The following is a 24706-nucleotide window of genomic DNA, read 5'->3' as shown; positions in this document are numbered from 1 at the left end:
GATACAGTACAGTGCAAAAGCAAGGGCTCCATTGGCGTGCAGAACTGCGCATGCGAGGCTCCTGCGCCCAGTCGAGCAGAGTGGACAGACTCAACGAATCAGACGACGTTGGACGTCTCGTCGGAACTGCAACTTGGGACTTGGGTGTGGGAGCCTTGGACAATGCAACCCGACTATGCACGCCTTAAACCCGCGAGGGACAAGACTCGACGAGTGAGAGAGAAAGGAAAAAAAAAAAAAAAGGGAGCCCTGGTCCCAACCGCCAGTCGTAAACTCGTCGACTTTGAACATTCCCCCGACGCTGCGATATCTTGCCGACAGCCTCTGTATTTGTATCGAGTGTCAGTCCAACGGCCCAGGAAGGGGACCACCTCGCCCTGGAGCCCCTGGAACCTGGACCTGGCCCTGGCCCTGGCCCTGGACCAGGACCGGCAGGAGCGAGTTCCGGAATCGCCACACGTCTATATTTACCTTGCATTCCACTAGCACCAAAGGTTTGAAGGACGGTTTGGCTGCAAGATATCTCGCCGACGGTGCTTGTAAAAGCATGGACAGCGAAATCAACAATATCTTGTCAACCTGGAAGTTTGCGGGGACGTAGGTAATCGCGCCTTGGGGCCCGCTAAACGACGGGTGCATCCATACCTAGCGGCCGACGATTGGCGCCAGGGGCCATGCCTACACTTCCTTTCCGCGCTATCCTAGTGTTGAAGCTACGAGCGCCCGACTGACGCCTCTAGTTGTGAGGTCGTTGATGGAGTGCTGACGTTTAGTCGTTTAGAGGCAGTGGCGGGTACCTTAACCTCTAGTGGCAGCTCTCTCGCTGCACGCACAATGACAGAATCTCTCGAGGCTTCGACGGTGCTGCCAACGGCGGGCACGATGCAGGTCAAGTACCTACCTGGAGGAAAGTGACAGACTCAGCATCTGCAACGGCCGGGGCGGGGGGGGGACCTGCCTCCGTTGGAACTTGGGTCCTTGCTGCTGCAACGAGATTAGAACCGGGGTTTGCGGTTCACCTCACCATCCCAGCCAGCCCACGCAATCTTGCTCCCTCCCTCTTCCCAAGTTCCTGCACCACAACTCCACAGACCACAACTCCATCACCCCGACATACTCGTACGCTTCTGGAATACAATTCGGCCGCCCTCACAGGCACGCTGAGCTTGCGCCCTTCACTGCGCCGCTCGCTGATGCCCCTCAGCTGACTGAGCCTCGGGCGAGACTCTACTCTGTATCCTGTACCCTACGGGCCACTCCATGTTTGCTTGCTGACATTTTGCTTTCAGGTCTCGCACTCGCTCATGTCCCTCGGCCAGACTGTGTGGAGATCGAGATCCTGCCTGCTCAGCTTCTCGTCGCTTTCTCTACATCCGCCGCAGCCCGCTCGCTGCCTCGCTACCTGTGCTGTGCCACGCGAGCGAGTCTCGTCCACGATCGCAAACCACCCCGGCCTGAGACTACCTCCGGCCCATACATACCAAATACTATTCGAGATGCCCACCGAGGCAGTTTGAACCAGACATCTTCTGGGGACCACCTTTGCACCGGAGGACGGGGGCTTTCGTCCCAGCCCGGCCCGCTCCTTCTGCCCTCCTGGTGTGCATCGTCTCGGAGATCCCACTCATCATGCTCGCCCTCCGTCCGTCACTCTGTCGCCCCCAGTTCTCAACGTCCTCCGACCATCCAGCAAACACGCGTCTCAATCGAGGCATTCACCCGCGCCGCTTGCTCACCCGATCGGCGAATAGCCCACATTCCCCTGTATTCCTCAATTCCTTCCGTCGGCATGTTGATGGTGCTCGACCTCGTTCATCATCCACTGGTAATGATCTTCATGCCTTGCCGGCTCTTTGATGGCTCACTCTTGCGTCTTGCCCCGTGCCGACACCAGCGTTCATTACTACCACGAGGCAATCAAGTCGCAATCAACTAGCCATCAGGAACCAGTCCATGGGCTGATGTCAGCGTGCGCCGCCTTTTGTGCATTTCTTTCGAGACTACCGACAGAGGCTCCTTTGGATTGTTCTCGGGTCAATCATTGTCCAGCATGCAGCCGCCGCATGCAACAAAGCATTCCGTCGTCAAACCGACGCGCCGTGGCGGGCACCGGCAGCCACCCGGAACCGACATTGCGGCTGCTGGGAGAATCTCCCTCTCTTGCATTGTGATTGACTTGATTGTGTAGGCCTCTGGGCAACGAGTCTGTCACGTCTCTGTGACTTTGGTGCACCTCCACGTGTGGCTGGGGACACATGATGCTACAGACCAATCAACTGACCCAAAGAACGAACCAATCGACGGGACCGTTATTTGCAGCTCTACAGCTTTGGGCGCCGCCCAGCAGATATGTGACGCTGAATCCGGGTTCGTGTTTGCTTGTCAAGGCAAGGGCCGCACGCCCGGGGTGCGACCGGGGTGGGTAGCAGCAAATCGAGTTGGATAAAGCTCAGCATATCGTGCACATCTCCAGAAGGGTCGAGCCCGGTACGGAGTACCTGGATCTCGGGCCACATGTTCGGATGCATGTCTTTTAGACGGTGGTCTCGGTTGTCAGTGAGTATCGCCAATCGGCGTCGACACGGCCGGCCGGTGAGACAAGACCAGTCCTTTGCAATTCGTTTTCCGTTCTCTGACGTTTCTCTAGTGGCGCTGCTGCATTCCACTACCTGCCGGTCACCTCTCACCCGCGTCCGCCTACCGAGTCGACGGTTCCCATCACCAATGGCGGGCGATTGCACCGAGATGCCTCTGTGCTGGCCGTTCAAGTACAGCTGCCGTCAAATCAACCTCTATCGAATGCAGAGCTGTCCCCCGGGTGTACGATTTGGATGATCTCAGACGGACTCGTGTGGCGGCCAACAATAGGCATGGGACGACCACACTCATCCAAGACAAGCGAGCCGATTTATTCATATTCGTAAAAAAAAGTACCCCGTACGGACACAGCGCGACAGTCTACGCCAGCTGTTGGCTGCTCGCGTATCTTGCCATTCCTCTTGGCAGACGGAGTCGAGAATGATGGAACTCCCGGACTCAGACTCGTTCCATTGTGGGGTCATTTCCCGATATATCCACGCCCCCTGCCGCTGTTCGCACTCGATGTCGTCGTCCCCACACACACACGCTTTCTCACTAACCGTCAAACCCCACTCTTGTTGGTTCTCAGCTGTTGGTGATTGTGTTCAACTTCTCGCAGGGGTACGAAGTAGTGTACGGAGTCCAGCAGCCACGCCACAGGGCTTTCCTCCGCTAAGAACGAGTTAAACGACGGGTCCGTCATCCCGCCAATCTAGCTCTGACAGTGACGCTCGGTCCATACGCTGGTGTGTTTTTCTCACTCGCAAGACACTACAGTGTAAGCCTTGCCGTTTCGGGCCAGTACTTACTTCCAACGACGGCGTCGATTCAGTCAACTATGCCTCGAGGAATCAACACAGTAAAGCTACGGCCGTTGCAATGGAGCAGTGTCTCGAAACCCCTCTTTCCTTTGAAGTCGGCCGTCGTCGTTGACGACGATGAGAAAACACGGCAACGAACGTACCAGCCTGGCGGTACCTTGGGTGCCTGATATGAACCGCCAGTCACATCTGCCTAGGCTGCAGCAAACAATAGCCCGCTCACACCAAGACGAGCGGAAAGGCTCCGACCTCTCGTACCTCGGTCCTGTCGTGGCTCATTTCCGCATCTCATCTTTGCACTGTCTGGTGACAGTCGCTCGGGTCCTGACCAGGGCCCTGCCAACGCACGCATTTCCTTACAACGGCAAAATGCCCTCTTCCAACAACGCAGCCGCCACCAATCACCGACTCTGCATCCTACGCTCCACCGCAAAGAGGACCACAACAGGTCAGCGAGGCGCCGCTGGCTATCTGCGTGCCTTACATCGCCATCTACGCATCATGGAATTCGTCAATGCCGGTGGTGGGTGCCACAGGCGAGGCCGGGATGCTGCACCGCAATCTCCAACTACCGCCATCAGTCGCCGTCGCACGGAACGGCGTGAACCACGAGATCACGGATTCCGGCCGGCGTCCTCGAAAGCAGTGTGTGGCCGCGGAAGCCTCGACCTGCAGCCATTTCTCCTAGCGCCCAAGGTGACGGGCTGTGATGCCGCTTTCTGTCACGGCGGATACCTGAAGAACTAGGTTATCAATGGACCGTCGCCGTCCAATGAGCAGGCTCGACATGACCGAATCCATTGCAGTTTGACGGGCGGTTGTCCCCCGCATTACACCCTTGCGAGCTCCTGATATTTGAGACGAATCATGGTAGGGCACTGTCGCGTGGCAGTCTTTGATTGCGGACACATGCAAGGAGGTGCAGAAATGTTCTGGAACGTTTCCCGAGACATTGCATTCATCTGTGCGGTGTCACGTCAAGCTGGTCGATGGCCTCTGGGTGAGGAAGTCGGGATGATATGGCCGTGTTTTTTGACGAGCGAGTGGTCATCTTTGCTTGGTCTCATACCGTCGTTGCCTGGCAGTGCCTAGGCGCAGACTTGCCATCTCCCGATCGTCCACGATGATGACCGTCGCTTCAGTGAGATGAGGCTTTCAAACTCGGTTCCCCGAGGTCAGTAGATGGCATTGGGATGATTTGTGTTGTCTCCAATGCCCCCAATTGGGTGGCGCAATGATTTGGCGCTCAACACCGACCTTACGGACCTACCTTTATCTCAACTGTTGCTCTTCTTTGCTAACCTTTCTGCTATGTGTGTTTTCTTGAGGAGTATCTTCAAGAAGCGGAAGAGAGAGCTGATAATCATCGTCGTCGTAGGAACAGAATGAAACTTGCTACTTTACCCGTTAAAGTCAGACGAGGTATCCATAGACATGGCTGTTTGGGTCTGACCTAGTTATTTCATACCGTAATCATTGTTTGATCCCCTGCGTCGACAAGGTACCGCATGATCGTCTTTCTTCCTCATGAGACTTATATTACTGAGAGACAGCCAGCACCGCTGTCACATCAACCCACTATTCACTATGAAGGCGCGTGGGAAAGCACGAGTCTTCAAGTAAAGCAATCGATGATGAACGAAACGGGCATCTATGGGTCATATAAAGCGACGACTGGGACCGGCTGTATCCACACCGAGGCCTTCGGTTCTTGCTCAAAGTCGTCATATTCAGATTATACTAGTGATCAAAAAGAATGGAACGAGAAAAACAAACAGAGGAAGCCACCATGAGGGCTCCAACGCAGATAGCCAAATAGCCTATATCTAGACCAGTACGCAGGTGTTTAAGCACTTGGCCGCGCTCGTTGATGGAAACTACAAAGGAAAACGATACCTACATATCCTAGGGAGATGCACGTTGTCTATGGATTGATGCCTTTGGATAACCCAAGACACCACGGCATACGGTTTCGAGGTACATCACCGCAACCGGCAACCCAACAGTCTGGCTGTCTCACAGGTGGAGATGGGCTCTTGGTTTGAGGTCATTATTTTGAGGGGCAGCAACAGTCTAACATCTACGTTAGCATCTACGTACCTATGAAGTGCCGTCGACCGGAAGCCCAATTCGGTGCATGGTCACAATGTAGGCATCGTTCACCCCACTGGAAAAGGAGGGAATATGCCCTGGTATGATAATCGCGAGATCGCCACCCTTCCGTTTGTTGGCCTCGGTTGCATTTGCCGAGGTCGCGTGAAGAGCGGTGAGCCATTGGATGGTTGATGCCATCACAACAACCCTCAAGTAGGCCGCCATGGGGTCATCCCAGAACAGTGACAACACTTGGAAGGGATCCCAACCCCAACGAATACGTGACCAGGGATTCGGCCTTCATACAACTGGTCGTATAAAATATAGGCGTGTTAATATCACGAGAGGAGAGGGGAAAAGAACACGAAGAAAAAGAAAAAGGAAGAAGCCAATATCATGGCTTGGAGGCTTGGAGGCTTAGAGGCTATATACCAGCTGGCTTTCAGTGTTTGACCACTTGAACACGTTGGATGACGGAATTAGAGACAGGACGGTACCAGATACCTATGTGGCCACCTTTAAGCTACAATAACAATACCTATCTGAGTACGACGAGACAGCATCAGGAGCAGGTCACAGCATGAAGTAGACATTCAAATGATAATGGACACAAATTCATTGGTATTATTCCACCGTTCCTATCCTATCGACGTATACCTCAAACCATTCCGTCGAGTGAGGTCGTGTGGATCACTGGGTCCTGGCCTTAAAATTCTGTCTTGGCCGACCTCGACAGGAATTCAACTACTCGCCCATCGGACGATCGCACAGACCACGGGGCCCCGGTCTCAAGACACCGTCCTGATAGACATTGATTGGGGTTGAACCGCTCGTCTACCAGACAATTGTTTGTTAACACGACATGCGCGTCCTTCGTTTCCGGGTCCCGCAACAACCGCTCCTAAGCGGTGGCGTCGTGTCTGTAGTCATAACGAACCCATGGACCGCGCGACAAGTTGCTGGGCTTAACCAAGTCTGGAACGCCCCCATCCAACGTCCACTGAATCACTTCCTCCACTCCCGCATTCTCTCAATGAAGCTACAACGGAATTATAGTCGCGCTTCGTCGATACAAATAAAAAGCGAAACGAGCCCTGAAGTGGATCAACAGACCGTATCTGGTAGGGTCAAAGACAGCGATCGCCAAGTGGTCGACGGCCGTGATCGCCAAGTGGCGCGACAGGCTCGTCGACAGGGCACCGATATGACCGAAGGCATTGGTCGCCAAGTGGTCGGAGGCAGTGATGGCCAAGCGGTGCAAAGTTTTGGAATGAATGATGCCATACAGTCCCGAGGGTCGCCCGGAAACATGCCCATTGTTCCTGCAAAGAAATGCCATCGCCTACGTTTCGACAAGCGAAACAACGACCGATCGCAAAACAACAATCGTGATCACAACACCAATGACACTCGGCAAATCTACAAGCACAGGCCAGAAACCAATACCCACGTCTGGTTTCGCAGGATGGGACCTTCGCCGCCATGAGGTTTCGAAATGAGGGATGGACCATGCCTTGACCTGATCTGTGGCAGTTGCTCGGCCAGGGGGCATCATCTCCTGGATTGTGTTTGGCCCGACGCTCGAGGCGACTTGGTGGGCTGCCCATTCTGCAACACCAGAGAGCACCTCATGGACAACTGTCCACAGCAGCCCGATTTTGGTAACTGTCGTTGAACGTACCTCCTCGTCTTCCGTCGAGTCAACAAGCCGTTGCTTACAACCACGCGCAACTGGCTCCACTATGCCCAGATTGCCGATCGTCAAGCCCGTAATACTACACTTGATGCGAATACCGCAGCGACATTGGGGCAACTGTTTTCTAAGGGATTTCCATGGACCAGGCACTTTGGCCAAGACTTCTTTCATAACATTACTTTGTTTTTCGTCGCCGTGGGAACCATTGGATGTTATTCAGTCAGATATTCAATTTCAGTACCCTAGGTTCACCTGTGAGCTGGATGAACGGCAGGCGACTGAGAGTTCTACTAGTAGCCGGGTCACCTCCTGGGCACGTGATGGAGGTGAGGCAGGAAGAATGCATCACGCACCTTTCACCTTGGTTCCCTGGTTCACGTAGCCTCATCTAATGCCTCAAGGGTCATAGACGCCACAGGTGAGGCCTCTATAGGCTAGGTCAATACCATTGCTGTCACCAGCACAGCAGGCGCCCCCTAGGCTGGGATCAGGTCAAACTGTGGCGTAGTGGTGGAATGGTTAATGGTCAACAATCGATTTACGCCAACCAGCCTAATCGACGACAGGCTAAGCGAGAGTACCCGAGTTCGAGTCCCAGCAAGTGCACCAGAGATGTAGCCCCCAGTTCAGCACCGGCGGGGTAAACTCTTTTGCTGTGCCGTTGTACTGATGAAATTGACTTTTTCTTTGCGTTAAAATGAAGAAGTTGTCTCTTTTTGGTCAGATATCTGTAGAGTAAAGAAATATGAGTACGGTCGGCGAAAATGGGCCACTAAGGATAAAAAGAGTTGGGAAGTGAATAGGCGCTAGTCAAGCGGATGGGAGGGAGGGAGGTGAAGGACAGGAATTTCGAAGGTGGAAGCGAGAATATTGTGATAAACTGAAATCTAATACCTTAGATAATGACGTATAACACACCAGGTTCCAGGTGATAGATTGGCTTATCACAGAGGTAGGTGTAACTGTCTCGCGAAACACCTGAGTGAATTGAAGGCTGGTTCCTGCCGGCGTTAACGGTCATGGCCTGAACTACGAGGAGGGCGTGAGATGGAGGCATGTATTACAGAAACGAGAAAGCCTAGAGAATTCTCATGAGGAACGCTTGACTTGAATTCAATGCCGGATATGATGGCACGATTGACGCAATGTGAACTCCTACACACTGATCATTTAATGCTTGCGTCCAACCTACATATGAGCGAGTTACGAATACATCACTTTCATAAGTAGGCCTTCGCGCCAATGCAAGTTGCCTTATTTGCGCAACTTATTTGTTCGTCACAGCCATCATCCGGGGAAGCATATAGTCAAGAAGGCAGGCTTGGGGCCGGCTTGGCACGGGAAAGTGGGGCCGATAATGGCGGTGGGACTCCAAGTCCACAGCATCGACACGCGGTGGTCTCAGCATTGGGACCTCATTCTCTGGGCGCAACAGTTTTGGGCAGCCTGCAGAGTAAGGTAATGTTGTTGCGTCGGCTGGAACCCAAGAATGGTGCATTGCAAGAGTGATGGCTTGTTTCTGGCTTGAAGTAGTACTTGCTGCTGCCTGCTTTAGCGCATCTTGTTTGAGTAGGTCGGCGGATCGCACATCCGACCTCACCTCTTATTTCCGAGGTATGTCAGCCAGAAACCGAGCAACACTGTCATGTATAAAAGACGGATGAGTTCTTCTGGTTGTTCGCTTCTCCTGCTTCGAATAGCCTCGTTTGCGCATTGCTTGATCGTATCCCCTCAGGCTGCAGAAACAGGCCGTCAGACCACTGTCGCTTGATTTCCAGTGTGTCATTACCATTGAACCAGAACTCACTCAACACTTTCCCAAGCCACACATTACCTACCATGGCGAACCCATCTCAGCACGGCTGTGGTGTAGTCTCGGTAGCACCGACGTCAGCCGACTTGGAGTTGGCTCCCATTCCGGACCCCGCACCGGTCACGACTGCCCCCGCTCCGACCGGCCCCACCCCGTCAAAAGACGCGGACCCTTTCCTGGTTACCTTTGCACAGCCGCATGACGCCGAGAATCCTCTCGACTGGCCCGCGGGTCGAAAGTGGATGGTTACCGACGTGCTATCGGCTACGGGTTTCAATCGCATCATGGTGTCAACAATCATGGCACCCGCCTTGACAAACATTGCGGCGGAGCTCGACATGACCTCCACTGAGTCCGCCATGGCTTTGTCCATCTACCTCCTCGCCACCGCCTTTGGCCCCCTCGTAATGGGACCATTGTCCGAGATCTACGGTCGGCAGATCGTCCTCCATACCTCAAGCGTGTGGTTTCTCATCTGGAACGTGCTCTGTGGGTTCGCAAACACCAAGGGAACGCTCATTGCGGCTCGCTTTCTGGCTGGCTTCGGCGCTAGTTCTATCTATGCCCTCGGAGGAGGAGTTCTCGGCGACATCTGGCGTCCTGAACAGAGAGGCCAGTCTCTTGGGTTCTATCTTCTCATACCTCTCCTGGGCGCAGCCGTTGGTGAGTTGGCCGAGCTTTGCACCAAACCATGCTAACCCCTTCTAGGCCCAATCATCGGCGGCTTCATCGCGGCGCGTACGACATGGCGATGGATGTTCTGGTCTACTTCCATATTCCAAGCCGCCATGATAGTCGTCTCCTTCTTCAGCTTCCCAGAGTGCTACGCTCCGCTCATCCTACGCCGGCGGGCTGCTCGTCTCCGCAAGGAAACCGGCGATACGAGATATTACACGTTCAACGAGAGAATAGACGCTGGCAAGTCCACTTTGGCGGTCATCAGAAACTCCCTCACACGACCCCTTCGACTGCTGCTCTTCCATCCAATCATTCAGGTGTCGGCCGTCCTGTCAGGATTCAACTATGGTATCTTGTATGTCACGCTGTCGACCTTTGCGGACATCTGGAAACAGCAGTACGGCCAGTCTGTGGAGATTAGCGGACTGCATTACATCGCCTGCTCTTTCGGCGAGCTCGTTGGGTCCCAATTGGGTGGACTGATGATGGACCGCTTGTACAAGCGTCGAGACCAACCTACACCAGAGTCTCGAGTCATGCTCGCATTCTTTGGTATTGTTCCGGCCTGGCTGGGTACTCTGTTTTACGGTTGGACAGCACAGTATCGCCTCTACTGGCTAATCGTCGATGTCGGAGTTGTTGTCATGATGTTTGGCATGCAGCTAAGTGGAATGCCTAGTGAGTTTGGTTTGACCGATTGGTGACATGGCTGACAAGTTGCTAGTGACGGCTTACGTGATCGACGCATACGCAGAGCATACTAGCAGTGCTATGGCAGCGATTCAGTTTGTCAAGAGCTTGACTGCTTTCTTGTTCCCGCTGTTCGCCCCGAGCATGTATCACGCACTCGGATATGGCTGGGCCAATACTTTGATGGCCCTGGTGGGCGCAATGCTTGCTGTCCCCCATCCCATTCTTATCTGGAAGAAGGGAGCCCGGCTGAGAGCTAGGGCGATTTCGACGTACTGAGCAGTATCCTTATACCGTAGACTTCGAGCCACCTGTGTGGGCAATTAGTAATAGGAGCTGTCATTGTAGGAGTAATAGCAGTAATAGGAACAAGAGAAAGAAAGCCCAGGTTGATATTGAGCGGTCAATTGTTGCGCTATCTAAGGTACTTGGTAAAAAGAAATGGCTCAAGAAGCACAACATTACCTGCCTCGCGTACCTGCCTCACCTAACCATGCCTTTCTTTTTCTATCCACCTACCTACCTTACACAAACGCATCTGACTTCGTCCTCTTCAACCTCTATGAGAATATTCCAACAAAATCAATGAACGGGGAGAAAGCACATCCAGCTAAACTACCCAAGTAAGTGCGACGAATGGCAAACTCCTTCGATGATTAACTCGCGTCACAGCGTGGCATCCAACAGTCGCAGCAGCATCGAAGCCAACACCAAGAACGACCAGGAGAGATTCGATGGCACTCTACCTCCCCACCGCAAGAACAGAAAGCTTCTCATGGTCAAGGGCTTCCCTTTTACAGAGACCAGGAACCAAGTCGAAGCTCAACAAGCCTGACTCTGCCAACTTCCACTGGCCGCCCCCGAAGGATCCCCGACGGAGTCTCCCGTCGAGTCATCATGGAGAAGTGTTCCTTTCGTTCGCGGGGCGGATCGACTGCCGCGGAGCTGTGAAAGACCTCGAAGGATCCATCTACCCAGCACGAGGAGGCCCACGCGAGCTGAGTGTCAAGCCAGAAAGAGGCAGGTACCTGGTAGGTTGTATTTCCCTCGATATGAAATGCTTTCCTAATAGTATTCCAGGCTTTCCAGGCTGCTGTCGGACACAGCACTGCCAATATACATGCGTTCGCCGGCGCCTTGGCAACACCCCGACCACAACTCAAGCTTCCTGTTCCATCACCATCCACCACAACCGTTGCTACAGTAGCACCAGTGCCTCCCGTCCTGCCCGCGTCGGCCACAGCCTCTGCTGACCAATTCCGCCTCGGCATGATGGAAAGACTCTTGGCTTTTCTCCAGAACGAGATGAAGGCTATAACTGATGGCGATCGCATGCGCATGTCGGAAGATTTCTTCCTCAATGAGATCCACATCAGATGGGAGAGATAGGGAAACGCCGTTGCTATCGCTCCTGATGCTGCTGCTAGACAACGTTGGTGAGGAAACTCTCGCCGCTCCTTCACAACCTCGACGCCAGTCCGGAGGCGCCGATTTTGCTGCCAACCAGTCGAGTACTCGACCGAAGCCTATTCTCTCCAGCATGATTCATACCCAGGCGAAAGCCTCTTTTTCTCTGTTCTACTAGGCGGAAGCCTAAGGGTTGAAAATCCTTGGACCGCAGTCCTAAAGTCATCCTGGCGGCCCGAGAGCAATCTGCGGGTAGGGTTCGATTCCCTAGCGATTCATTCCTGTACCCTCGTGGACGGAAACTGCACATGGTTCTCTGATTTAAGCAATGAGGGGCATCTAATTAACCCCGAGCTTCTCCTAGGATAGAAACACCGCCATCTTCCGCTTATATCTGATAGCTCCAGAAGAGCATTAGCTCGGGTGGCTCCATCTCTTCCATTGCATTTGCGAACCCCAGTCCTCATGGTAAGCCGTGTCTTGGTACTCTGACGGGTTCGTCGAATTTCTCCTCTTTTCTAAGCAGTCTCGTCTCATCCAGCATTCTCTTCGTCATTCCGCCACTGGCCTCCTTGTCCCATCTGGCATGGGTCTGTTCCACGATTGCACTGGAACTCACAGGGCCGTCAGGATTGTTCTGACCATCTTCCTTGGCCAATGGAGAGCCGTTTTGGTCATTCTTCAGATGCGTTCTAGGTCGCTCAGGCCCTCGTTTTTTTGCACTCTGGGATCCGGCTTCGGGGTTTTTCCGGGGTCGCCTAGGCCTCCGTCTGGCGGGGACATTCTCTTCTACGCCAGTGACACCGTCAGCGGATTCATCATCCGAAGTAACAAACTCATCACCCGTGCCTTGACTTGAAAACGCAGACGCACTCGCCGACTCGGTATTTTTTTGAAGGTGCGCGGCATTGCTTGTTGTGTTGTTGTTGTTTCGTTGAAGTGGTGGATGGAAAGGAACGTGGCCTGGGGGCGATCTAAGTGCTACGACTACAACACGCAAGAGCCACGCCCCCCTTGAGGGGTTGGAAATAGAGCATCATCATTCTCAGTACCCATCATTTTCAACACACATCACTTTAATGGATACCACAAATGTGAGAAGAAAACAGTATCCATTCTTCTATGTACTCATGACACTTAAACAAGACAGAGCTTGTCAGGCCACCGGAGGCCCAGCGAGATTAACATGGAAACAAGCGGCGGCGACGACTATCAGGTCCACCAGCTAATATTCCCCGCATCGTTTTCCTTGTAAGTATTCATGGCGGCATTGTCTATAGCTTGAAGCTTTCGCTCCTTGAGAACATTCTACTTTTTCCGCATTGAATGTCGTCATTCTACTTTACTGTCAACGTTTGTACATCTATGCCGTCTTCCGTTACCTCCCTTCCGCTGAGGTCTCGTCTATTTCATGGAGCTAGTCTGCCAGAGATTAGCCGGCCCAATCTTGTTGCCCCTTCTCTCTGCCTGCCATCTCGTCTGTTGTTCATCCTTTCGTATCTTCGGTTATCTTTCTTCTGACTAATGCTGATGGAAGGACAGAGGAGACAGTCTGAACGGCGCAAGAATACGACATGTAGGTCCCTCACAGTCGTGATTCAAGATTTGATGCTTCTTCAGATCCAAGACTTTGTTGCGGCATGTTCCGGTGTCGTCCCCCAAACAGGCCATGACCACCAATGGCAGCCATCCGACCACCTAGAGATGGGACGATGTCCGCCGCCACGGCCAACACGTGCTCCCACAACAGCACTGCCGTCCGCCGACGCATGATCAGCCGCAGTTGAATTGACTTTGATCAGGATCACAGTTGCTCTTCTCAGCCACACCCAACAGATCCGACTGGGTATGACCACTTACTCACCGTAGCAGCTCAGCTGAGCCACTCGAATCAGTCCTTTGTGTTGATCTTGTTTGCTGACCAAGGCCGACATCATTGCCCCTTCCCATGAGCTCGAGCCACCACCTCCTCGCTCTCGCCGAAGACGTTCCTATCAAACGACTCTCACGAGGCTCGACAGCCAGATAACCCCCGAAACAGAAGATTGGGCCCACGAGCTGAATGCACATTCAAAGTTTCAACAAGCCCAATAAGGCTCGCGTCGGCAGTCAGGACTCCTAGGCCCCATGGAAAGGCGCAGACGTGAGGGGGCAGCCTCATCCCGCATAGGCCACGCGCCGTCCCGCTGGGGAAACCCGGCCAAGCTCGAGACTCAATCGCCCAAAAGCAGCCTCGGCTCTGACGCCATTCACCTCACTGTCCGCGAGCTGAGTCGGGGGAAACACCACCAAGGGCATCTCGTTTGCGCCGGGCGTCTCATCCGAGCCTGAGGGGCCTGGATGTTCCCGGCACGACACCACCAAACTGACTCTCCACAAGGAGCTACGTTTGAGGGGAAAGGCTAAACGGTGGCGATGGGGGAAAATATCTATCAAAGTCGGGGACGAAAAAAAAATGATTCTCTTCACACTTGACCACCGACAATGGACCAACCACTCAGCAAGCACATGGCGATCGACAAGCCGACACAGGAAAAGTTCTTCGAGGTGCGCTCGCCCGCGAGCTTCGCGGCGCGGATGTGGTCGCGCAACTACAGCGGCGTGCCCGTCGTGCCGGATGGCGATGTGATCCTTGTCGTGGGGCTCGGCGAGGAGACGACAGAGCTGCGCGTAGACTCACTGATACTGAAGCGGGCGTCGAGGGTGTTTGGCGCGATGCTGGGGCCGCGCTTCTCCGAAGGACAGAAGCTGCTGGACCGGGGATCGGAGCCCGTCAAGATCAGCCTCCCGGACGAGGACCCGGAGATCATGGAGCTGATCCTCAACATTCTGCACCACCAGAACTCGCGCGTGTGCCAGATCGCGGCAGCGGACTCGATCCTCGAGGTGGCGGTCGTCGCCGACAAGTACGACCTGATTGACGCGCTTAAGTATGCGTCGCAGACTATGCTGCACTACCACGAGCCGTCGATTGACCACTTGACCGTCGGCGACTTGTGGAGGCTAGGTCTGGCGGCGGGTCTGCTCAACGAGGCCAAATCGTTTGAGAAGATTACCCGCATGCTGGTCTGGAACCACACGGTGCCGTACATACAACTGGTGGACGCGGAGGACGTGGTCGATATCGAGTTTGCGCTGCGGATGTGCTGTAAGTCGAGTGCTTCACTGGGGGTGTTCTGACTGACGAATGACAGATCTCCTCGAAAAGGAGAGACAGGATTTGAAGACTTCGTTGCTGATGCACCTCTTGCCCATCATTTCGACGGGTAACCAACTCCGGCTCGTCGAGATCAAGGTCGATTCGGTTGAGCACTTTGATGCGTGGCCGGAGCTGATGAAGTTGTTCGGGGCCAGTCTCAAGGAGACGACAAAATTCGCCGAAGGGTTGGTCTTGGCGGACCGGAGCCGTCGCGCTGCCGGGCCCAGTTCTGACTTTATGAGGCACTTCAAGGCGCGCGGGGGCATACGGCTTGCGGATGCACGGCGAGGACGAGACTGAGGTGGACGTTAGCAGCACGGACGCCGTTCTAGATTCTTTTCATTGTTCCTTTCATCGATCGTCGTTTAGCCTCAGCGGGACCAATTGCATGGGTTATGCAGGGTGGCATTCAAATTCGAGTTTATTTTTCGACACCGCGGGCCATAGTGTCTTTGCACGACTGACAGCCGAGGTTCGCCTTCGGTGATTTGCCAGCCGCTCGGTCAAAGGCCGTGGCTGCATCCGCCGTAAAAACAAAGACTGAAAAAGTGCACCTCTGCCAAGTCTCGAGTTCCGAGGTTGTGTTGATAAGCAAAGGTGGATCTGTGACGGCACGATCGAATGGGACTCTCGCATGGCCTTTCGAGACCCAGATTTGATGGGCTGACCAGTCCGGAAGAGGGATGCGGCGGTCCAGGCAATCAAGCAATTTTACAGATTTTCGCAAGAGCCGACGGCTCGGGAGCCAAGCAGGCCAGACATGCAGGGGCCCTCCCGGACGCCACAACTGCGTGTAGATTCGGTCCCGATGGGTAGTGGGCCGGCTCCGAATAATATGAAGAAGGTAGACTCGAGGCCTCGAACAGCCCTACTCAGCAAGTCAGAGACGTTGATATTGTCGATCGTTGCTCGGCCGATACACCGAGTCTGACACTGCCCGAATCGACTCGCACTCTTATCACCGGATGTCCAGATCTGGGAGGTCCGTAAAGAGTAGCGCCAACAGACGATAAGCCCCTGGTTACTAGTTCATCCGTCATGTAGTTTGCTTGCATAGCTGCACCTGCATCGTATGTTGGTGGGATGCCGTTCGGACGGTGTTGGTAGCCAACGATGGTGAACCCCTTGCCATGATTCAGTCAAACAGGTTAAAAAGAGTCGGCATCCTCGCAGTAATCCGACTGCGAGTGCGTGCGCGTTCGTTCAAGGGGGGTGAGACGAAGTTGAGCAAAGTCCGAAAGGTCCTGTCTCACGGCTTTGTAATGAGAAAATAGGGGGGGAATAGTCAAGGACTCAAGCCAGTGGTGTCGAAATCCGTTGGAGTTGGAAGGGGTTGCACCTCGGCACGGTGGCCAGGTCCGCCGACATCCCGGCCGGTGGGTCCCCGTTAGCGAGCCGCCAGCCCATGAAATATCGTCTCTGGCACGTTGCCTCGGCGAACTAGGCCCGGTGTGGCCGTCCCTTGGTTTCGCTAAACCACGTCATTCCGCCGTGCATGCGGCGCAAGCGGGTACGTACCTGGGAAAAAAACGGACGGAGGAAAGAAGAAAACCTCTGCTCCGTCGAGAGATCCACCTCAGCTTGCGTTCGTCCTGCGTTCGTCCTGCGTTCGTTCGTCCATTCCCTGCGTGCCATCGCATATCTGACAAAGCCAAAACCGTGCAGTTCCTGGCCCAATCCCGTCTTGTGACTCCTGTCAGATCCCGCTAGGTATCATACCTACTGACTGCAACGCAGCATCGGGCGCTAAACCGAGCCGGAGATAAGTGACCCCCCGCTGGTTTGTCCCCGTCCAACGACCGATAATGTGCGTGCGGAAGACAAACCGCCCGGGTGGGCTTACACCGGTGGATCATCACCACCCCCCTGGTCGATGGAGATGGGTGTGTGTTGAGACGGGCACCGACGAAGGGGATGGAAATCACATTAGAAATCCCCACCCAAGGCCACGCCCGGCCTACGCAGTATATAGACGATGGGCCGTCCCAAGTCTCCGGGTCCCAGATCAGATCTCTCGCTCATCCGACCTAGACTTCAACGCCGACGATCGTCATCCAAGCACAGTCCAGCACTAATAAGCGTATTACCCACGAGGACAACATGGCGTCAGCGCCGCACTCATCATCATCGTCCATCACGGCGACCGAGGCCGATGTTGAGGCCCAGAAGCCTGTCAACAAGGCCAACTACTTCCACCTCCTCTTCGACCAGGCTGGCGTGACAGAGGCCGTTCTCGAACGCAAATACCCCGGACAGGGCACCGACGAGGCCCCCTACGTCGTCGACTTCCTCCCCGAGGATGCCCACAATCCCCAGACCTTCCCCAAGTGGAAGAAGTGGACGTACACCATCGAGCAGGCCCTCGCTACCCTGGCCGTCGCCTTTGTGAGCACGGCCTACTCTGGTGGTATCGCCGAGGTCATTCGCGACTTCAAGGTGTCGACCGAGATTGGTATCCTGGGTGTTTCTCTCTTTGTCGTTGGCTTCGCCGTCGGTCCCCTCATGTGGGCGCCCCTGTCTGAGCTGTACGGACGTCAGTACCTCTTCATCGCCACCTACATCGCCCTCACTGCCTTCAACGCCGGTGCCGCCGGTGCCCAAAACATTGAGACGCTCATCATTCTACGCTTCTTCGCCGGCACGTTTGGTGCCTCGCCCATGACCAACGCCGGCGGTGTCATTGCCGACATGTTCAACGCCAACGAGCGCGGCCTGGCCACGGCCATCTTTGCTGCCGCCCCCTTCCTTGGGCCGTCTATCGGTAGGTCCCTTTATCCCAGTACATACGTTCCCAGCTAACAAAGTAGGCCCCATTGTTGGTGGTTTCCTCGGCGTCGCTGAAGGCTGGCGCTGGATCGAGGGTCTCATGGCCATCTTCACCGGCATCCTCCTCATCGTCGTCGGCCTGACCGTCCCCGAGACGTACGCGCCCGTCCTCCTCCGCCGCCGCGCCGAGAAGCTCGCCAAGATCACGGGCAAGAACTACATTTCAAAGTACGAGGCCCACGCGCCCCGCAAGACCGTCGCCCAACAGTTCAAGGTCGCCCTCTCCCGCCCCTGGATCCTCCTCTTCAAGGAGCCCATCGTCCTCCTGACCTCCATCTACATGGCCATCGTCTACGGCACCCTCTACATGCTCTTCGCCGCCTTCCCCATCGTTTTCCAGCGCGGTCGTGGCTGGTCCCCCGGCGTCGGCGGTCTGGCCTTCCTCGGTGTCGCCGTCGGCATGATCTTCGCCGTCATCTACACCGGCTTCGACAGCCGCCGCTACCTCAAGGTCTCGGCCGCCCACGGCGGCTTCGCTCCGCCCGAGGCCCGTCTCCCGCCCTCCATGGTCGGCGCCTGCCTGCTCCCCATCGGCCTCTTCTGGTTCGCCTGGACAAACGGCCCCGAGATCCACTGGGTCGTCTCCATCATCGCCTCAGGCTTCTTCGCCGCGGGTCTCGTCCTCGTCTTTCTGAGTCTGCTCAACTACCTCATCGACTCGTACGTCATCTTCGCCGCCTCCGTCCTGGCCGCCAACTCGGTCATGCGGTCCCTCTTTGGCGCCGCCTTCCCCCTCTTCACTACACAAATGTACGAGAATCTCGGCATCCACTGGGCTTCGTCCATCCCGGCCTTCCTCGCCCTCGCCTGCCTGCCCTTCCCCTTCCTCTTTTACAAGTACGGCCCCGTTATCCGCGCAAAGTGCGCCTTCGCCGCCGAGGCCGCCGCCGTGCTGGAGCGCATGCGCAAGACGCACGAGGAGGTTAACGAGGACGAGGCCATGGCGGAGGAGCAAGAGCACGAGAAGGAGCACAAGCGCAACAAGTCCGTCGATGGCGGCGTCTTGTCCGATGACGAGCAGACCGTCCAGGGCGAGCCCGAGACTCCCAAAGCCTAAAATCTATGCGACGTATCTGCACGACGCACTAGACGACATTTCTTCACTACGTATTAGAATAGATGGAAGCATGGATAGACGATGATACCCGGAGCGGCACGTGTCACGGCATGATGTTAGCATTTACAAGGAGTTTTTTTTTTGGCATTTTAGAGCATACTAGACAGGCCACAGAAGCCTACATTAGATACCAGATAGACCCCCCTCATCTGTATAATCATAGAGTAATAGATCGAGACACTCGGAACCAACCTTGCTACAGTTCCTCCCGCTCCCGCCCGCCAATCTTGATCTTCAGCCCCGGAATGTTCCTCACCTTGAGATTATGCGAGCCCACAACCCTCACGTTACTCTTCACCGACCCAGCCTCGTTCTCGACGACCTCCTTCTGCCCGGGCGGCGTCCACGGCTTGACCCGGCCCTGCCACACATCCAAACCCCATCCCTGCAGCTCGCGCGGCGTAAAAGCCTTGCCCTTGGGGTACGGATAGATCCTCCCGTTAGAGACCTGGTGGACTGCGCCGACGGGGAACGCGTCTTCCGCGGGGACGTCGAGGCCCAGTTTGGCGAGGAGGTCGGGGAAGCGGTTCGGGTCGACGGTGACGGGCGTCAGGGAGGCGTACTGCTTTTTTGCAAAGTCGTGGAGGTCTGCGCGGATGGAGGCGCGGGTTTGCGGGGAGGGGGAGAATATGTAGACGATTGGCCAGGCGCGCTGTGCTCTGTTAGTATCTCCTAGGTGAGTGTTTTTTGCTGTAGCGAGACCTACGTCGATGAATCGCTGGTGGTTCAAGGGCGTCAGCTCCGCGATGACGGGCCTCGAAACGTCCAGGACCCAGCCCTCGAGCCCATCTGCCGCGGTGCGCGTGTACGTGCTCTCGTCGTCGCGTTTGCGGCACACAACCCTAGCGGCGTCGGTGGTTCTCGGTGCATCGACGACGCCAAAGGTGAACTCGGTCCAGTGCTTCCGCGCCACGGCTTCAAAGGCCTGTCGGAGCGCCGTCTCGCCTGGGCCCAGGCGGGCTACGCAGACAAAGGTGTCGTCGTTGCCAAAGGACTCGGCTTCCTCGGGTGAGGGGCGAGAGACGTGAGGCCGCCGGACGCGGTTGGTAAAGCGTAGGATTCTGGTGGTAGACGTGTTAACTCTGCTGCGAGGAGGGAGGCAGACGTACTCGTCGCTTGTAATAGGACCCAGGTAGTCTACCGGCTCACCGTCGCGGAGGAGCTTGACGGAGGGGTAGGCGGTTGCTGGCGCGTCTGCGCAGTGGGCGTCGGCGGCGTCTTTGATCCAGGCCATGGGGAAATCAGTTGAGGATTGCGCTGCTTCCCATTCCGCCGCTAGGTGCTTGGAGATATCTTCAGACTACCATTGAGCTTTCCGTCAGCAACATGACTACGCCCTCTCAATCCCATCCTACCTTGGCACCTAGGACTGTTAGCACACGTCTACTTCAATTGTCGGATTACTCACAGGCAATCAGCCTCATCTCTGTGCTGAGCGGGACCTGGGCTTGCTCCGCCGCACCAGACACCAGTGGCACCAAGAGCGTCCATAAAAACCAACGGAAAACCATTTTGTCTTTTCGTTGTGGTTTTGGGAGAATGAGAAGATGAGATTGAAGAAATGAAATGGTGGGATGTCGTCAGTTACCCCTGTCTGATGGGCAACAGGGATTGACTCCTGGACAAGGGCCAGGCTTGTTCAAGGTCACATTGCAGGGAACGACGACTTTACAGTACTTATTTCCATGATTACAAGCAAGCCTAGCCTCAGCTATGAAGAAAACCCAATCCAAACGCCATTCTCAATAACCGTACAATAATCAACAGTGATCCAGAATTCATGCCCTTATTCTCTTTGTTCTTCATGCAGGGGGGGATTGGAGACAAGGTCTGCAAGAATAGCGTCCTAACAATGTGTCCTTGTCAAGGACAGTAGTGATCAAGATAAAGCTCTCGGGGCAAGGAAAACTTGACGCCGCTCGTTGCACTGAGGACGTATTCGTTCGAAATCTTGGCAATGTGAGGCCAAATATCCCGTAGCAAGGCCCAGAGATCCTTTGAACACAGAGTAAGGAGTCTTAGACCATCATCATCATCCCTGACGACAGCCATCTCGAGGGACTCTTGGGTGAGGACAGCCTCATAGGACCACTCTTCGCTTCCAAGTAGGGGTTTAGGGAACTTCAGATACAAAAAGTGCTGCAGATATGTGAGTTTGTCCCACAGAGACCGATTTTTGTTTGAGCCTAGGAACATGTTCCGCAAAAGCTTCTTGTCGACAACAACGGCCGCCTCACATAGCTGAAGGGTGAGTGAATGTCGAAGTTCGTCCATGTTCGCTGGTGGCATTAGCAAAACATACTGTATGAATGTCGTAATAGTCTCACCTATGATTTCGCTCTCTTCATAGTGGAACATGTGACCACCGTCCAAGAATTGAATATTGCGGAGAGGGTAGAATGAACCCTCTTGCCGCCAGACCAAGATGTTGTATGCAAGCTCACCAATTATTTGGTTGTCACAGCACAGCGATTGCGCTGCGAGCACCATGTACCATAACTCTTGATTGGTCATACAAGTACTGGCGTGCAGTAAAGCGTTCAGTACTCTTCTCACACTGCCCATGATCAAGTACACCCGGGCAGGGTAGCATAGGGCGAGAATGTCCTGGCAACTTCGGCGTGAACCCTGCGGCAAGAATCCAGCGTGGAGAATCAACATGAGATCGCGTATGAGTGTAGGTCTTTCGTTGATGGGCCAGATTCGCTTGTTGGGGAACGCATCAAAGTTCCATGCCCAATGAGCTGAAGCATTATAGACTGTCTGCTTGTGAACCTGGAATATCTGCTTCTTCTTTGGATAACCCCCAATGACCTCGAAGACGGCATAGCCATCGGGTACCGTACTCGCATCCAAAGTTCCATCGGGAGATAGCTCAAAGTCCACAACGCACGAACGTGTGCTGACGCCACTGAAGGTCGCGAACACAACCGACTGGCGCTTAGAAGACTCGGACGGCGCGGGAAGGGGTATGGATGGCAGCGGGAAGGGCCTCCAATCCTTGAATGGTTTTGTAAAGGGAAGAACGTGCTTCTCGATGGAAAGGACCTGTGGCTGTGAGGCCACGGCGAGTTTTCTAAAGACGTTAGCTCATTGCCTCCATCCTCTGCCGAGTCGTACCTACTTGACATTCTTCGTTTGATAAGCCATGATGGAGCGAGATGCTCGGGTTGTGGGAAAGATGCAAGCTGAGAAGGCGGGATTGCTGAACAAAATATCGAGGTCGCCGGCGTGAAATGGATCATGGGAAGGTGGGATAGTCGAGCGAGGGACCCAGGTCGCCGCGGTAGAGGGATTGGAGAACCTGGGAAGGCAGAACGGGCGAGATACATAAGTCGAGCGAGGTGAAGGGAAGAAGTTGGAAAGGGCTGAACGAGGCAACGGACAAAAATGGAAGAAGAGGGCAGACTCCTCGAGACTGGGAGATGCACCCAAGTTGGAAAGATCGAAGGAAGGGCCGAGGACCCGCTTTCCTGGCGATAGGTCGTCCCCCGGGAAGGAAGCAGCACGTCAAAGTAAACACGGCGTGGCAGGTACGAAGGCCCACAGTGAACTGGCGATTTCTTCCATTACAAGCTTCTATAGAGCTAACCTAGTCGAATCCATTCCACTCATCCTCGTCGCCGCCCTCGTCACTTTCGTCCTCGCTCTCTTCAGATGAATCCTCGCTTGAAGCCTCCTCCTCCGGCACGCTCACAGTCGCCGCCTCCAATACCACAGGCTTCCCCGTACTCTTAAGCACCGGCATCCCAGCCATATCCCTCATGATCCGTCCGTCGTCGTCTCTCAAGTACGGGCCATCCTCGTCAATCGCCTCCTCTCTCGCAAACGCGGCAACGAAGAATCCCATCACGCCGTGGCCGTCGCCCTTGTATGTCCGGATACACGCTTCCGCCACGGTCTCATCACCTCCGGTCGCCTCGGGGAGTCCACGGACGGGCCACTCCCGCATACCGCGGACCTGCTTCTGCCTCGGTAGAATCTTCCATCCGCGCTCATTCGCAACGCGTGACGCGAGGGCCTTGATCACGACGCCCTCGTTCTCCTCTGCGTGTATCGAGCAGGTGGAATAGGTAATCTTCTTGGCTGCGGGAAACTTCATGGCGTGAAGCAGAAGCGTCAACTGAAAGCCGGCTAACGCATCTAGGCGCTTTTGCAGCTCCTGCTCCGACTGTACCTCGACCGTGTTGCCGTCGTCATCGACCATCACCGCACCGGGCTCTTCCGTTTCGTCCCGCTTGCGCTTGCGGTCGTCCTGTTTTGACGGCTTTCCCTTTGCGCTCTTGGATCCAGGCGGGCCAGGAACTTCTGGGAGATGCAGCTCCGGCATCGAATCACGCCCTACGATACCGCTGCCAGAGCAGCTGGGGTCCAGCAGCAGGGCCCCGACGTCCTTGTACGTGTCGGACTTGGGATCAACATCTAAAAAGTCTTGGCCAGGACCGATCTTGGTCATGCCCCGACTGCCAGCAATCCTGACCATCTTTTCTAGTGTATGAGCTCTCTTGGAGTCCCTCTCGAACGCAAAGATGGTCTGCTTTTGGGCTCCCTGCTCGGGTTCGTGCGACTTGACAATCGCTGCGAGGTGCGTTGTCTTGTTCCCTGGCGCCGCACACGAATCGATAACGTCCCCGTCCTCTGAGTGCGGGTCCAGGAGGTACGCTGGAAAGCAGGATGCCTTGTCTTGCAGAATGATCTCGCCCTTAAGGTAGGCCTGCGTCTTGGTCACATCCGTGCCGGGTGATGCTGCGAGAAGGAAGGGGATATGAGTGTCGATAAAGATGGCCTTGCCCGTTGCCTGCGTCACGGCCTCGATGGAGAGTGCCCTCTCGTACCCCTTGAAGGTGGTCTCAAGCTGGTCCTCGACATTACTCTTGAGCACGTTGACCCTGATCCATCGAGGGTGTCTTCCTTCGGGATCCGTGTTGGCGTTGACACCAGCCCGCAGCAATTCCAACGACGACATCTTCCTCCTCAAACGGGCGCGTGTGAGTTCAGAGGTCAGTCTCGCCTTGTGCCGCTCAATGGTTGTCCTGAGACCGTGAGACTGGGGCAGCGCGATACCCTTCTTGGCCAGGAGGAAGTCGTGCACCAGCAGTAGCGCCAGTATAGGTGTGAGCTGCACAGTCAGCGGCATTCAATAACTGCACAATGCAGTAGACTCACCTTGCGCTCATGGCGCAGAATGTCCGCCGCCTCGATGACCTCCTTCAAGATTGCACTCCACTTGCACGTCTCCAGTGCGAGGGCGTAGACCTGCGCCGGCGGCGACTTGAGACCCTTTTTACCAAACACGCGGCTCCTCAAGCTGCCGCCGTGGTCGGAGCTCGCCGTGAGAATGTCGGCAGCCTCGTGATACAGCGACATAGTGCCGGCTATCTATGTGTGTTGACGTTGGTCACCGCAACCGTCTCGGTGTGCGGCTGTGGGGATACCGGCGGGTGAGGTGAAGAGAAATTTCTACAGTGGGCACCGCTGGTTCGGAGAATTTGTGGGGACCGGCGGCAGTGGACGGACGGGTTGATTGCTTGGCCAATTGAGACTGCCAGACACGCACTTGTCTCGATGTGTCCCTTGCTTCACCCAGAAATGGTCACTGCGACTTGGATAAATTAATTTCTTGAGTCGGCTTCTGGATCATAGATTTGGCAATGCAGTTATGTGGTGGATTTGTTTCGCGTGGACATAATAACCTTATTTCGACGTCCAGACACCAATTTGGTGGACCCAACGTCCACCTGAACAATCGACGGGCTCCAACCTTTTCACACAATTTCATCCTCTT

The 24706-nt window shown here is 55.1% G+C and overlaps 11 protein-coding genes across 11 annotated transcripts; 6 read left to right on the top strand and 5 right to left on the bottom strand.

Annotated features, from left to right (window-relative positions):
* Positions 1 to 3518: 3518 nt before the first annotated feature.
* BDP55DRAFT_627209 (uncharacterized protein) lies at positions 3519 to 4148 on the top strand (the record flags this gene model as incomplete). Its single annotated transcript, XM_060571721.1, has 1 exon — positions 3519 to 4148. The coding sequence occupies one exon, from the start codon at positions 3519 to 3521 to the stop codon at positions 4146 to 4148; it is 630 nt and encodes a 209-aa protein (XP_060435260.1).
* Positions 4149 to 5417: 1269 nt separating this feature from the next.
* Positions 5418 to 5720, bottom strand: BDP55DRAFT_724129 (uncharacterized protein; the record flags this gene model as incomplete). Its single annotated transcript, XM_060578851.1, has 2 exons — positions 5418 to 5474; positions 5547 to 5720. The coding sequence occupies 2 exons, from the start codon at positions 5718 to 5720 to the stop codon at positions 5418 to 5420; spliced, it is 231 nt and encodes a 76-aa protein (XP_060435259.1).
* Positions 5721 to 6357: 637 nt separating this feature from the next.
* Positions 6358 to 7266, top strand: BDP55DRAFT_711156 (uncharacterized protein; the record flags this gene model as incomplete). Its single annotated transcript, XM_060578176.1, has 1 exon — positions 6358 to 7266. The coding sequence occupies one exon, from the start codon at positions 6358 to 6360 to the stop codon at positions 6979 to 6981; it is 624 nt and encodes a 207-aa protein (XP_060435258.1). The 3' UTR covers positions 6982 to 7266.
* Positions 7267 to 8890: 1624 nt separating this feature from the next.
* BDP55DRAFT_647411 (caffeine resistance protein) lies at positions 8891 to 11034 on the top strand. Its single transcript, XM_060573774.1, has 3 exons — positions 8891 to 9667; positions 9713 to 10360; positions 10407 to 11034. Exons 1-3 carry the CDS (start codon positions 9031 to 9033, stop codon positions 10649 to 10651), a joined length of 1530 nt encoding a protein of 509 aa, XP_060435257.1. The 5' UTR covers positions 8891 to 9030; the 3' UTR covers positions 10652 to 11034.
* BDP55DRAFT_751340 (uncharacterized protein) lies at positions 10814 to 11761 on the top strand (the record flags this gene model as incomplete). The annotated part of the gene is made up of 4 exons (XM_060580637.1): positions 10814 to 10995; positions 11045 to 11150; positions 11173 to 11403; positions 11453 to 11761. The coding sequence occupies 4 exons, from the start codon at positions 10814 to 10816 to the stop codon at positions 11759 to 11761; spliced, it is 828 nt and encodes a 275-aa protein (XP_060435256.1).
* A 481-nt stretch (positions 11762 to 12242) lies between these two features.
* Positions 12243 to 12838, bottom strand: BDP55DRAFT_627205 (uncharacterized protein; the record flags this gene model as incomplete). Its single annotated transcript, XM_060571720.1, has 2 exons — positions 12243 to 12766; positions 12832 to 12838. The coding sequence occupies 2 exons, from the start codon at positions 12836 to 12838 to the stop codon at positions 12243 to 12245; spliced, it is 531 nt and encodes a 176-aa protein (XP_060435255.1).
* Positions 12839 to 14287: 1449 nt separating this feature from the next.
* BDP55DRAFT_690416 (BTB/POZ domain-containing protein) lies at positions 14288 to 15278 on the top strand (the record flags this gene model as incomplete). Its single annotated transcript, XM_060576856.1, has 2 exons — positions 14288 to 14927; positions 14974 to 15278. 2 exons carry the CDS (start codon positions 14288 to 14290, stop codon positions 15276 to 15278), a joined length of 945 nt encoding a protein of 314 aa, XP_060435254.1.
* Positions 15279 to 16883: 1605 nt separating this feature from the next.
* On the top strand, positions 16884 to 18989 carry BDP55DRAFT_268032 (major facilitator superfamily transporter). Its single transcript, XM_060566394.1, has 2 exons — positions 16884 to 17739; positions 17786 to 18989. The coding sequence occupies exons 1-2, from the start codon at positions 17079 to 17081 to the stop codon at positions 18859 to 18861; spliced, it is 1737 nt and encodes a 578-aa protein (XP_060435253.1). The 5' UTR covers positions 16884 to 17078; the 3' UTR covers positions 18862 to 18989.
* Positions 18990 to 19114: 125 nt separating this feature from the next.
* BDP55DRAFT_647405 (uncharacterized protein) lies at positions 19115 to 20582 on the bottom strand (the record flags this gene model as incomplete). Its single annotated transcript, XM_060573773.1, has 4 exons — positions 20330 to 20582; positions 20277 to 20284; positions 19628 to 20221; positions 19115 to 19573 (listed from the first exon to the last, which is right to left on the bottom strand). Exons 1-4 carry the CDS (start codon positions 20430 to 20432, stop codon positions 19118 to 19120), a joined length of 1161 nt encoding a protein of 386 aa, XP_060435252.1. The 5' UTR covers positions 20433 to 20582.
* A 27-nt stretch (positions 20583 to 20609) lies between these two features.
* On the bottom strand, positions 20610 to 22071 carry BDP55DRAFT_764365 (uncharacterized protein; the record flags this gene model as incomplete). Its single annotated transcript, XM_060580920.1, has 3 exons — positions 20610 to 21200; positions 21249 to 21997; positions 22046 to 22071. 3 exons carry the CDS (start codon positions 22069 to 22071, stop codon positions 20785 to 20787), a joined length of 1191 nt encoding a protein of 396 aa, XP_060435251.1. The 3' UTR covers positions 20610 to 20784.
* A 442-nt stretch (positions 22072 to 22513) lies between these two features.
* On the bottom strand, positions 22514 to 24288 carry BDP55DRAFT_724123 (S-adenosyl-L-methionine-dependent methyltransferase; the record flags this gene model as incomplete). Its single annotated transcript, XM_060578850.1, has 2 exons — positions 22514 to 24040; positions 24088 to 24288. 2 exons carry the CDS (start codon positions 24286 to 24288, stop codon positions 22514 to 22516), a joined length of 1728 nt encoding a protein of 575 aa, XP_060435250.1.
* Positions 24289 to 24706: the final 418 nt, after the last annotated feature.

Source organism: Colletotrichum godetiae (assembly GCF_030913485.1).
Source record: "Colletotrichum godetiae strain CBS 193.32 chromosome Unknown BDP55scaffold_4, whole genome shotgun sequence".
Classification (NCBI taxonomy): domain Eukaryota; kingdom Fungi; phylum Ascomycota; class Sordariomycetes; order Glomerellales; family Glomerellaceae; genus Colletotrichum; species Colletotrichum godetiae.
This window is presented reverse-complemented; position numbering and strand designations above follow the sequence as displayed.

Bases quoted from the DNA above. Each gene is read 5' to 3' on its own strand.
- BDP55DRAFT_647411 (XM_060573774.1), top strand. From the start codon at position 9,031: ATGGCGAACCCATCTCAGCACGGCTGTGGTGTAGTCTCGGTAGCACCG. The intron at 9,668-9,712 runs GTGAGTTGGCCG...AACCCCTTCTAG, and splicing joins TCTCCTGGGCGCAGCCGTTG to GCCCAATCATCGGCGGCTTC. The intron at 10,361-10,406 runs GTGAGTTTGGTT...ACAAGTTGCTAG, and splicing joins GCAGCTAAGTGGAATGCCTA to TGACGGCTTACGTGATCGAC.
- BDP55DRAFT_268032 (XM_060566394.1), top strand. From the start codon at position 17,079: ATGGCGTCAGCGCCGCACTCATCATCATCGTCCATCACGGCGACCGAG. The intron at 17,740-17,785 runs GTAGGTCCCTTT...CTAACAAAGTAG, and splicing joins CTTCCTTGGGCCGTCTATCG to GCCCCATTGTTGGTGGTTTC.